The 13,934-nt window shown below is 35.4% G+C and overlaps 1 protein-coding gene across 1 annotated transcript; it reads left to right on the plus strand.

The window, feature by feature from the left end:
- Positions 1–3,937: 3,937 nt before the first annotated feature.
- Positions 3,938–6,088, plus strand: LOC18425513 (xanthotoxin 5-hydroxylase CYP82C4). The gene is made up of 2 exons (XM_006830054.3): positions 3,938–4,922; positions 5,254–6,088. The coding sequence occupies exons 1-2, from the start codon at positions 3,957–3,959 to the stop codon at positions 5,878–5,880; spliced, it is 1,593 nt and encodes a 530-aa protein (XP_006830117.2). The 5' UTR covers positions 3,938–3,956; the 3' UTR covers positions 5,881–6,088.
- Positions 6,089–13,934: the final 7,846 nt, after the last annotated feature.

A 13,934-nucleotide genomic window follows, 5' to 3' on the forward strand; every position in this document is an offset into this window, starting at 1 on the left:
ATGGTAAGTATCTCCCTTTCTCTCTCGTACCTATCTATCTCTCTTAGCATGCTCTTATCTCTCTCTCTAATTAGGAGCATGCACCTATCTGTCTCGCTCTAATTAGAATATAGAATGTGGTATGTTTTGATATGGAAACAAACTTAGATATGTATGCATATCTCTCTCTTTTGAATTTGATTTGGGAATAGATACCCATTTTAGGAAATAAAAAAAAATAAAAAAAATCAAAGCATGCACCTATCTATCACTCTCTAATTAGAATATAGAAAAGGGAAAATTATGTATATATCCGTTATAGTTTACGTTATTACCAAAATACAAAATAGTTTATATTATTATTGGAATGTCTGTTTATTTTACTTCATAACGAAATTTTTTAAAAAAGAATTTTTGACCCTTTTTTAGTTTTTGAACAATCGAAATGGCTAGATTTTTGGTTGTTCAAAAACCAAAAATAAGCTGATTTAGCAGGGCTCGTTTAAGCTTCTGGATATTCAAACAACCGAAAATACGACTGCATATTCCAACAACCGAAAATAAGAATGCAAATTCCAACGCAGTCCTAGTTTCGGTTGTTCAACAATCGAAAACAAGACATTTTCGATTGTTCAACAACCGAAAATAAGAATGTTAATTCCAAGCTTCTACCTATTTTCGGTTGTTAAAAAACCAAAAAAGGGTAAAAAAAATCATTTTTTAAAATTTTCATTATGAAGTGAAAAAAACGGACATTCCAGTAATAACAGAAACTATTAGGTATTTTAGTAATAACGGAAACTATAACGGATATGTACACAATTTTTTCCCAATAGAAAATGATATGTTTTGATCAATGGTTTAAAAAAGGATCGGTGACCCGGATCGGGCACCCAAACAACCGATCTGGATCGGCGATTCAGATCGAGAATCGGGTGAATCGGTCAGAATAAAGCTTAAAAAAAATCCGAAAAAATTATTAAAATTCATTATAAATATTGTTTTTTAGGAATTCAATAAGAAATGAGGGTACTCTATTAAGAATTTTCATGTTTTTGAATAAATATGCAAATATTGATATGTTCTTTCCCTGCATGAACCGCCATTCAGCATTTAATTTACATCACACAAAAGGATAAATATAGAATTATCATAGAATAAGTATATCAACATACATGGACTACAATAAAGCATAAAATTAGTAATATATGATCTAAAAATAAAATGATAGACGACGTTATTGTTCTTCTTGATCACGCCGGTGCCATTGATTGAATTCGTTTAACAATTCATTGATTCGATCTAAAAACGAATCATCGATATTAGCAGGCGTCTGACTATTCTCAAATCCCTGAGTGTTAGTGTTTTGTTGTGTTCCCAATCTAAAATCCCCGAAGCTTGTCCATTCTTCATGCTCACCTGCACTGTCGTGCTCATCCCTACACTGTTGCTGTTGGGACTCGATATGTGAATAGTATGGCTGAGATAGGGTGGCCTCAGAATCATCATCTCTCTCAATTTCTCTTTGAATAATATGGATTAAAAAAAAAATTAACAAATTTTCAAAAAAATCGATCATGAATTAAAAAAAAAAATCACAAATTTTCAAAAAATTTTATCATGGATTACAAAAAAAAATTCGATCATGGATTAAAAAAAAAAAAAAACAAATTTTCAAAAAATTCTATCATGGATTACAAAAAAAAATTCGATCATGGATTAAAAAAATAAAATCACAAATTTTCAAAAAATTCAATCATGGATTACAAAAAATTCGATCATGGATTACAAAAAATTCGATCATGGATTACAAAAAATTCGATCATAGATTACATAAAATTCGATCATGGATTACATAACATTCAATCATGGATTACAAAAAAAAAAAAAAACATAAAAAAACAAAAAATTCCATCGTGGATTACAAAAAAAGAAAAAAACAATTCGATCATGGATTACAAAAAATTCAATCATGGATTACAAAAAATTCTATCATGGGTTACCAAAAAATAAAAAAAAATAAAAAATTCGATCATGGATTACAAGAAAAAAAAACAAACATTTCGATCATGGATTACAAAAAATTCGATCATGGATTACAAAAAATTCTATCATGGATTACAAAAAATTCGATTATGGATTACATAAAATTCGATCATGGATTACATAAAATTCGATCATGGATTACAAAAAAAAAACAAACAAACAAAAAACAAAAAATTTGATCGTGGATTACAAAAAAAGAAAAAAACAATTAGATCATGGATTACAAAAAATTCAATCATGGATTACAAAAAACTCTATCATGGGTTACAAAAAAAACAAAAAACAAAAAATTCGATCATGGATTACAAAAAAAAAACAAACATTTCGATCATGGATTACAAAAAAAAAACAAACATTTCGATCATGAATTACAAAACATTCGATCATGGATTACAAAAAATTCTATCATGGGTTACAAAAAAAAACAAAAAATTCGATCATGGATTACAAAAAATTCTATCATGGGTTACAAAAAAAAACAAAAAATTCGATCATGGATTACAAAAAATTCTATCATGGGTTACAAAAAAAAACAAAAAATTCGATCATGGATTACAAGAAAAAAAAAAAAACATTTCGATCATGGATTACAAAAAATTCGATCATGGATTACAAAAAATTCTATCATGGGTTACAAAAAAAAATAAAATTCGATCATGGAATCTATCATGGACTAAAAAAATATCGGTGATCTTTGTTATTTGTTAGTACACAAAATAGTTACCCAACTACAAAAATATCGAACATGTTATTTTTTTAGGGGTAACATGGTTATTTAAAACCGCATTTTTTTTTACCCAGGATACTACATATTCCTAAAAAAAACTCAAATTTCAAATTTTAACATTTAAAAATAATATAATTAGGTGGTTCCAAAACTTTTAAATTGAAAAATCCTCCCAATTACCGAAGGTGTAAACTTATATTATACTCTTGCCGGAGTACATCCCCTTTCCTTAGTGTATTTAAGAAGTGTGTAGGCTTTGTTGCGTGTCGGATGTTGGTGCAAAACGAAGCCGTAATGGGAGCGGGAGGGATACTGGTTGTAAATAAAATAAGAAAAACATTAAATACTCCTTGTAAATAAAATAAGAAAAACATTAAATGATAATAAAACGTGTCTGTACACTAAAACGTTCTCCGTACATAAAACACGTGCTTGTGATTTCAAGGTTGGTGAAACACGTGCTTGTCATTGCAAGATAGGTGTGGTTTGTATAGAGTCCAGACTCTAAACCTCACCGTCAAATAAGGAAGAGAAATGTAGTTTCAATTATGGAAATCTTTATAATAGCTTTAACATATGTTTTTTTAATTATAAAATTTAAAACTTAAAAAATAGTATATATCGAGTAGATTTAAAAAAATTTGAAAATCTTGAAAATTAAAAATTTGAAAATCTTGAAAATTAAAAATTTGAAAATCTTGAAAATTAAAAATTTGAAAATCTTGAAAATTAAAAATTTTAAAATTTTGAAAATTGATAGTTTAAAAATGCATTATAAGATACATCATTTTCAAAACTTTAAATACAAATGAATATTTTTCTCATGTCTATGCATCTTGATGTTGAGATGATCAATTTAAAGATATTTGAGCATCAAAACAATCTCTTCTAATGAAATTTTTGAAGTGAGCTCTAACTTGATCATTTAAAGCCTCTGCTCTATATCAACTTTTTTTAAACACATTACATTCTAAAATTTTTCGGTCTTAAAAAAACACCTCTTGCATAAGTTTTTCCCATGGAGCAAATGGACTGTATGCTCCCCAAGGAGCATAAAATCATTTGGGGGTTACTTTATTTACCTGTCCATTATTTTGAAAGACGCCGAGGGGAATTTTTTTTACAGTCCTCGTCTCTTCATATGCACTTTATATACAGGAGTACACATGAGGTTGTTCAACACCTATCTCTTCATTTCCAGTAAATGGATACAAGTTGTTTTCTAGGAGGCACAGCCCAAGCACTAGCAGCTTCGCTACTGGTGGCGTGGCTCATTATAGGAATTCGCCTCCATGGCACCTCCACCAAAAGGAAAACACTGCCCGAACCACCGGGATGGCCGCTTATCGGCCACCTCCACCTGCTCATGGGCAACAAGCCCCTCCACCGCGTGCTAGCATCGCTCGCCGATCACCATGGCCTGATCATGAAATTGCGAATGGGCCAGAAGCCAACCGTGGTGGTGAGTGATGCAGATATCGCAAAGGAGTGCCTCACCACACATGACCGTGCCTTCGCCGGTCGCCCCAAGTTGGCCGTGGGTAGGTTCCTCGGTTTCGACTATACCGCATTTGTTTGGGCCTCCTACGGCCCCTTGTGGCAGGACCTCCGCAAGGTGTGTAAAGTGGAGCTGCTATCAACTAGTCGGCTTGAAACGCTCAGCCATGTCCGAGATGAAGAGACTGCAAATTGCATAAAGAGATTATATGGGGTGTGGGAAGCAGGAAGGAAGGAGGAGGGCGATAAGGTGCAAGTGGGCATGAGGGCGCACATGGTGGATATGGTGATAAATGTTATCAGAAGGATGGTTGGGGGAAGGGGCAGTTTGAGGCTGGGTTCTAAAGAGGAGGTGGTGAAGTTCAAGGAATTGGTGGAGGAGGTGTTCTATGTGAGTGGCTTGCCGAACTTGGGGGACGTTCTGCCTCTATTGGGCTGGATCGATCTACAGGGCTCCCAACGGACCATGAAGAAAGTGGCAAAGAAGATAAGTGCCATTTCTCAATTGTGGTTGGACGAGCGGCGACAGGCGAGGCAAGCGGTGGCTGTAGATGGCGAGAAGGTTACAGATTTCTTGGATGTGATGTTATCCCTGTCGGATGACCCGAAGATCGTTTCGCTATCTGAATCGACTCCCCAAAGGAGGGATATGATAATCAAGGCTACACTTCTGGTTAGTCCTCTCCTTTCAACATTTCTTCTTTTTTTTTTTTTTTTTTTTTGGAATTGAGCGAGGGAGACGAGCCCCTAACCTTTTTTTGAGTAGAATAGGAGTTAGCTTTTTTTATAAGGTGTTAGTGGGGTCGTGGTAGAAGACTGATATAATGAGTGTATACTATGAATTTATGATATAATGCATGTCCTTGTAAAATTCGAATCATGGGGGTTCAATCGTGACACTGATTTTCCAAATGACAAGGGTACGAGCCCTAGTCGATGAGTTGAATTCAATGGTTCATTGTTGGAGTTTGATTGAGCTCACTACATGTTTGGCTGGTTGTAAGGTGATCGTATTCGGTGCAACGGACACTTCTTCGGTGACTCTGGAATGGGCTGTGGCTGCTCTATTGAGCAATCCAGAGGCCATGAGGAAAGTGAAAGAGGAGCTCAACACAAAGATCGGAAAGGAAAGAAGGGTGGAGGAGGTTGACATAGCCAACCTCCCTTACCTACAGGCCGTTATCAAGGAGACACTGAGGCTGTACCCACCAGCCCCAATCCTCATCCCACATGAATCCATGGAAGACTGCATGGTGGCCGGGTTCCACATGCCTGCCGGCACCCAACTGATCATAAATGCATGGAAGATACAAAGGGACCCAAGGTGGTGGGAGCGGCCCCTCGAGTTTGAGCCGGAGAGGTTCATAGGGAGCAAGGTGGACATGAAAGGGCAACATTTTCAGTTCTTACCATTCGGGGCAGGCCGGCGAGCATGTCCCGGCACGTCCCTCGCGCTCTCAATCTTGCATTTGGCACTGGCCCGCCTCCTCCATAGCTTTGATTGGCACCTCCCTCTTGGCTGCTCTTCACTTGACATGACCGAGGGCATGGGTCTCACCAGCCCAAGGGCCTCACCTTTGGAAGCTCTCATGGAGCCTTCTCTTCCCTTTGAGTTACTGTGTGAGAATTGAAAACCTTAAAGCTTGTTTGTCTCATAAAAGCTATCCCCTTCCATAGTGCTTAGTAACTTGGAGACTCTTAGGCATCTAGTTGAGGAGTCAATAATCTGCTGGAATTTCTTTTGATTCCTCATTGTTAAATCTACATATATGTCCCGTCTCTCGTGTTTATATTTGAGTAACCTTTGATACTATGGTTATATAGTGTTGAATTATACAAGTCTTTTAAGTTAATCACTAAACCTGTGAACCTTTTTTATTTCTTTTTCTTTTTTTTTACAATGAAACCTTGATGTCAACTTTCAGCCCGGGTTAGCCTCACAAGTACGTAGAAGCACTTGCTTGACACCCACTTTTTTTTCCCTTTTTTTTTTTTTTTTGCCTTGATGAAGGAAAACAAAGATGAACACACCGACGACCGACCCTTTTTTGGACTTTCAAACAAAAACACAACCAATTGAATTTGTTTTTGGTATTTGTGGATAATAAAGATAAAAACTAAAAAAATAAACTCTCAAGTTGACGCTGAGAGCAATTAAGAGTGAGTGGCACAAGCACACTTGGTTGATTTATTTTTTTTTTGTCTAGGGGGAGATACAAATAGATATGGATGAGAGAGGCAAAGTTGTTTTTGAACATCATGAAATATTAGAGAGACAGGTAGGGAGATAAAACTTTTTTTTCTTTTATAGAGTGAGAAAGACATGAAAGAGGTGAGAAGACAGAACCACCTTATGGGACCCCTCTTATATAGGTTACTCCTATGAAGAAAAGATGAGAAAGAATCCTTTTAAGATGCTTAAGAGACTTAGACTTACTGGCTGTTAGGTGTGATATAATATACCCTAATAGTCACTCTGAGCAATACCTCGCATAGTGGATTCACTCCCTTTAGGTGCAAGACTAAAGATTGCAGGGGATTTTGGATTAACGTACCAAGAAAACGATCTCACTCATTAGACAATTTTAATTTTACAACTCGTTTGTTTTATTAGAATGCAACGGGTAAAATTTATAGGTTTCAGGAGGGAATTTTCTTCCTCCTTTACAGTAAATCAAATAAAAAATATACACATCAGATCTTACTTTACATCCCAATAAAAAAAAAGTATGAATAGAAACACTTTTACTTCTCCTCAAAAAAGCTAATGAATAGTAAAAAACTAAAATATTTTAAGATATTTTAATCCTCTATATTTTTCTCATTTATCACACTTTAAGATATGCCATGCAAACAATATAAAGAAGTCCCATAAATTAAATGATTTAACTGCTGGACTTTATTTCTTTGAGCTTTCTGAAAATCAACTTTTAAATTTAGGGATTCCAAATCAAGCTGATTGGGATTAGTTGTCAAATAGAACACCTTTGGTGACTATTCTCCATCTCCTATCAAGTTGTCTTCAATACCAATTTTAACCTTTACAGCTCTGAACATCCTTGTAATTGATCATTCATTTTATTTGGAGAACCAGTAATTGATCGTTCATTAAAAAGAGATGAGATGAAAAAGTTTATGTATAGTGAAGGAGATTTGGAGGAACTAAAGATATTGCAAAAAATAATTTAAGAGGACTTAACTGAACATTAAGCTATAAAATGGGGCGAGAGAGAGAGAGAGAGAGAGAGAGAGAGAGAGAGAGAGAGAGAGAGAGAGAGAGTGATAAAGAAGATTCTGAATATTCTATAAGATTTAGTTGAACAATGAGTAATAAAAGGGTTTCGAAGGAACTAAAGAAATCGTAGAGAACCTAATATCAGATTTATTAAGAACTTTTGAGAAAAATTTAAAATCTAATTTTCTTTTTGAGTTTTTTTTATTCTATTAATAGAAAACTACCAATATTTACATATGAAAATAAACTCTTTTTGGTGAGATAATCTAATTGTGCAATAGGTAATATGAGAGGGAGAGGAGAAGAAAACTCAGTATAATGAATATTTTTACAATGAATATATTTTGGTGGGAGTAGAAAAATTGTAGGAAAACTAACATTTGGTTTGTAAGGTTTTCTTGAAAATAGTTTAAAATTTATTTTTATTTCTATTTATTTTTGGATTTTATAAAAAAAAACTATTAGGTGTTACAGAGGTACTTAGTTCAGATACACAAATTGGAAAATAGACTCTATAATCTAATTTATAACATGTTATAACACTATCAATTAACTGAAAAACATATTTAGGCGCTATATTAGCATATAATGACTATGGTAACATATCTATACATTAAATTTCTATATAGATAGGAATTTTTTTTTATTATAAATCTATTATTTAAACAAAGATAGAAATTAGGTTGTACAGTGCCTTTTTTTCCCCCCGCTAAAAGTCTTCTAAACTGACAAAGCAAAACTTTATATATACATTCATATCTACACTATATTATTAAGTCGCGGACACATGATGCGCGAATAAACAGGGATCCCACCCTTAGAGAAAATGTAGGGCACATGCGCGAACAATTTATGGCATATTTGTATTTCATAAACAAATAAAATTTTATTTTCTTAGGAAAGAAAGAGATGCGGTTTATCTTTTTAAATGTATGATTTGATTAGTTACAAAATATTATCGGATAGAGACTTTTTTTTGGGGTAATTATAGGATAAAGAGCTCAGAGAGATGGAATGATACCTAACATATATACTCAAGCATCGAGTTCCGATGGTTTTAGGAAATCCAATTGACTAAACCTAAGCAAATCTTTTTTAGGGAAAGTTCAAAAAAAAAAAAAAAACTCTAGACTACACTTTCTATACAATTTACCTCCAACCTACCTTTTCTTTCACTTTTTTTCCCAAAAAAACTTTCTATGCAAATACCCCCAATGGAAAATTTTCATTTTTTTAAGATGGAATTGCCCTTCTTGTACATCAAAATCATTTTGGCCAGATTTGATATTGACTTTTGGACCCGAGTAGTACTTGCTGGAGCGCACCATCACATTACCAGAGCACCGAAGTGTCGGACCGCCCTAAGACAACTACCAGACCAACAATGAGTACTGCCAAACCGCTCTTTACATAGTGTCGGAGCCCTGGAATCCAGTAACTTCTATTGTCGGACCCCCCTTTATAACCGTCGGACCGCCATCTGCAATTGTCGAACCGCCAGACCGCACTTTATACAGTGTCGGAGCCTTACTGCCGGATCATACTTTATACAGTGCCAGAACCCTACTGCCAGACTTCACTTTAGACAGTGCCAGAGCCCTATTGCTGGTCCGTACTTACACATACCGGAACCCCTATTCTGGTGGGATAGAGGAGAGAGAGGTGTGGGTAAGGTAAAAATAAGGGAATATAGTTTAGGTATTATTTATTTATTTTTTGGTTGGGTGTTATTTATATAGAAAGTATTGGGGGTAAATTACATAGAAAATATAATCTTGGGATGTTTTTGTGATTTTCTCTACTTTTTAATATAATTATATTGTTATTTATTAGGTTTTGTTTTTCTTCCTAATATTATTTTTTCCACCCACATCTTTCTATAGATCAATAAGAGACCTCCTATAGATCAATACGAGATTTTAGATAGACATAAACAAAGACAAAAAGATAGAATGGCTTAAGAGAGATGCAGAGAGTGATTGCTTCACATATCCCTGTACTTTTTCCTCTTCCCCATCTCATTGTCCTTTCTCCCTCTTCCCCTTCCCATCACCAGTGTTTTATTATTTATTATTGTTTCTTCATTTATTTTGTTATTTAGTTTTTAATTCTGCTTTAGAAGTCTTTAGAACTTTCTTTGTTTATTTATCTATTCTCATAAAATATTTTATTTATTTTCATATTGTGCAAGCACAATGAATTAAGTATGAATACCTATAATTGGTAAGTATTTTGTTTTCAATTAATTCATAGTTTACTTCTACTTTATTAATGGGATGATCTAATTGGTATTCAATGATCTAATTGGTGACTATTTTGATTTCATAAAGCCTAAGCCCTATAGAAACTTGAAAAAATTATAGATACCCCCCAAATTTCAACTTTCTATATATCCTGCTCCAATACTTATTGTATTGTACCCTAAACCTCAACACTAATTGTTTTTGTATACATCCCCCAATCAAATAGTCAAATCATGTTTTAACCAAAATACCCCCTTTTTTTTCTCCCTCTTCCCTTTTCAACTTATTATTTTATATTCTCTCTCAAACTGTCTCTCTCTATACTTACCCACAAGCTAAAACAAACTCTCTCTCACTAAATCTTCTCTCTCTACCCCTCTGCAATTATCTCTCTCTCTAAAACCTATTTGAAGCCTCTCTCCCTCTCCTTAATGCCGTCAAGCCCATATTCCCTCTTGCTCCCAATCCAATGATTGCCAAAATTAGGGTTTCGTTCGTACCAGCTTCTCCTCGAAGAACAGCAGAGGAAACTCTCTAAAGGGACAATACCCATTGATTCAAATGCTGCAAAAGAAGAAGCATCCTCTTGTGTAACAGATTGAAGGGTAAGGCCCCTGCAAATTATGCTTCTTTTTAGGCTTCCTCATCAGATTGCAAGCACCATCCTAAGATTCAAGAAGCTCATATAGATTGAGATATTAGAGATTTGAGATTGAACTATTAGATATGAGGCTTTGAAGCATGTTCTCTCTCATTCTGATAACTTGTTCTCTACCTCTCTCTTCTTTCTCTCTCATCAGGTAATTCTAGAGTTTATGGCTAAGAAGGATTTACAACAAAGACCCAAGTTCTGTTTTTAGAGAGAGGTTATCACCCACATTGGTTTTTCAATAGGTTATCACCCATATTAGATTTTGTAAAGAGAGGTTCAAGGGGCATGCAATGCTTCATGTGTGGAGAGATAACCAATAGACTGAGAGGATGGGTGGATGAGGAAGATGGTTATCCATGGATGATCCGTGAAGCTCTCTGACTCTAGATGGATCTTCATCCCCCAAGCCTTTCTATTGCTCCATCATTTCTTTCTGAATCTCTTAAAGCGACTACTTTTCTTGTTATTGGTTCATTTTCCCCTCTCTACTGATATATGGAGTATTAGCGATTGGGCTAAGAGAGCCTGGAATCTACCTTACTCCCCTATGGCCCGTTCCTTTAAGAGTAACATGATCGTTTTCTCTCTTTCCTCTGCTGATGACGTTTGTAAAGTCCTTCTTATTTGTAACACATGGTGTATCCGGAACAAACTCTTATCGGTGGATTCTTGGAAACCGTGGGATCACGCTAATCTCATTTCATGCTCCCCTTGTTGGGTTCGCTTTGGAGGTATCATTCTCCATGCTTGGAATCTTAGAGTCTTTCAATGTCTAGCCAATTTGGTGGGGGTTTTTGTTGACGTTGGCAGTGAAATGTCAAGCGGTTAAGGTGGTCCAAGAAATGTCCAAAAAAATGAAGGATGAGACTCAGACAGACCTAGCCAAGCTCCCTGTGTGCCATTATCTTGATTCAACGAATGACCTTGAGGTCTCCTCATATGTCTTTAAGGTGATACTGAAACCCAATTTAAAGGCGGGCTATAAAGCTATGCGCTCATCAGCTAGGCAAGCTGCTCATGGCTCTCGGGGCTTTTCAACTCCTCCTTTAGGTGGAGTGGTTTTCAGGATAGGTCGTGCGACTTCGAAGAACCAGTCCTCTTCTAGTTGTACCGACAATACTTGCTCGTCTAGCTCTTTTCGTCCCTATGAAGATGGTGGCTTCGAAGGACCCGGTGAATCTTCATCTCGCCCATGAAGATTATTAGTTGGAACATGCGTGGTCTCTGTGCTAATCGACACAAAAAGGAGGTCAATTTCTTAATTTCTAAATTTAGTTGCTTTAATTATGCAAGAAACTAAGTGTGCTTCGCCATCTCTTTTGGATGCCAATACTCTGTGAGGTAATGGTTCAGTGTGATTTGAGGGTGTGGATGCCATTGGATTTTCTAGGGGTATGTGGGACCCAACAGCTTTGCTTTTATTTGATGTTTTTAAATCTGATAGGTTCTTGAAAATTATTTTTGAAGGTCCTATCAGGGGTTTCCGTTTGGTGCTTATTAATGTATATGGGCCTAATATGGCTACCTTTAAATGTGTTTGTTTGGATGATTTGATATCTTTTATTTCATCTTCGGGACTTCCAGTTTGCATCAGAGGGGATTTTAACCCTGTTCACTACCCCATATGAGAATGATTTATTAGATCTTCCTACCGCAGGAACTCACTTTACTTGGTCCAATAACTGTTTCTCCAATCTGATTGTGTCCATGATTGATCGCTTTCTTGTCTTAGAGGCTTGGGAAATAGTATTTCCTTTCGTCAACATTAATGCTCCTACTAAACATTCCTCTGATCATATCCCTATTTGTCTTTATACTGAGGAGGTCTTATCTAGGCCTAAACCTTTTTGTTTTGATATTTATTAGCTGGATGAGCCTGAAGTTATAGATATCATCAAATCATACTTGGGGTAGGTGTTATATTTTGGGAAGTTTTAGCTTATGTCTTCATAAGAAGCTAATCTGCCTAAAGCATAAACGCATCTCTTGGAAAAAAAGTAAACCAGTATCAATTTAAATGAAAGATTCATACTACTTTGATGGATTTAGTGATGATTGAAAATTTTATTCTGAAAAACCAAGTTTTATCTGATGAGATGACTATTAATAAAAATTCTCTACTCAATAAGCTACATGATCTCTTTAGGATGAAGGAGATTTATTGGCAGCAGAGATCAAGAGTTAAATGGCTTAAGGAGAGTGACAGAAAAACCAATTTTTTTCATGCTATCGTGAATACTCGTAGAAGGGAAAATGATATTTTTACTATTTATCTACCCGGTGTATCAGAAGGTGACGTTTCAGCTCATGATGAAGCTATTGTTCAACATTTTGAGTTTATTTTTTTTAGTGATTTTAACCTTAGGGTTATCTTAGATGGTATTCTTTTTAAATCTCGGCCACCTTTCTTTGTTTTTTATCTGGAAAGGGATGCTTCTTTGGAAGAAGTTGACTGACAGTTTTTGCTATTCCTGGGGATAAAGCCCCTGTCCCTGATGGTTTCCTTCTTATATTCTTTCACCGTTCTTGAGATCTGCTACACGATAATGTTTATTTAATGGTTAAGGAATTTATGTCCCCTGTGAGTGTTCTCAAGGGCATTAATTTTACTTATATTTCTTTAATTCTCAAAGAAGATATCATTGCTTATATTGGAGATATTAGCCGATTTGTCTCTTGTCTAGTCTTTATAAATTATTACAAACGTTTTAGCAGAGAGACTTAAGTTGGTTATCCCTTTTGTGATATCTGATAAACAATCAACCTTCATTAGAGACCGCACGATCACAGATAGCATTCTTATTGCCCAATAATGCATTTACTCTAGAAATCTTTATGAGCAGCTGAGAGTGGCTATTAAATTGGATATGAAGAGGGCCTTTGACAGAGTTAAACAACAAATGCTCAGTGAGATTATGAGAATAATGGGTTTCGGTGTCCGATGGATTTCTTAGATTATGGAATGCATTTCTTCAACCCATTTCTCAGTTCTTATTAACGGATCTCCTAAGGGGTTCTTCTATGCTTCTAGGGGCATTAAACAAGGAGACCTTCTATATCATTTTCTTTTTACCTTAGTAGCAGAAGGTTTTAGCCTGATGTTTAGAAATGATGTAAATGCAGATCTTCTTACAGGTTTCCAAGTTTCCTCATCTGGACCTACTATTTCACATTTGCAATATGCAGATGACACCTTGATTTTCGACGATGCCAGTGAAGAGTAAATGCAGAATCTGAGCACGTTCCTTCTATGTTTCCAGCTCGCTTTGGACTCTAAAGTAAATTTCTATAAGATTTCAATTGTGGGCATCTCTTGCTCTAATAGTCTTTTGGATTTTCTTGCTTCAATTTTGGGTTGCAGAGTTGAGAAGTTTCCCCTTAAATATTTAGGGCATTTCTATCTCTGATTGTAAGCTTACTCGTGAAGCCTAGGACCCTCTTATTCACAGGTATCAAGTTATATTATATTTATAAATGATCAAAACTTTATCTTTTGGTAGGCATATCACTTTGGTTAAATCCACTTATGCACATTTTCTTATTTATTTGATGTCA

This window comes from Amborella trichopoda, chromosome 8 (assembly GCF_054954075.1).
Source record: "Amborella trichopoda isolate Santa Cruz 75 chromosome 8, AtrichopodaSantaCruz75HAP2 v2.0, whole genome shotgun sequence".
Taxonomy (NCBI): Eukaryota; Viridiplantae; Streptophyta; class Magnoliopsida; order Amborellales; family Amborellaceae; genus Amborella; species Amborella trichopoda.

Excerpts from the sequence above, each read along its gene's own strand:
- LOC18425513 (XM_006830054.3), top strand. The coding sequence starts at position 3,957 with ATGGATACAAGTTGTTTTCTAGGAGGCACAGCCCAAGCACTAGCAGCT. Across the intron at positions 4,923-5,253 it reads TAATCAAGGCTACACTTCTG|GTGATCGTATTCGGTGCAAC; the intron begins GTTAGTCCTCTC and ends GCTGGTTGTAAG.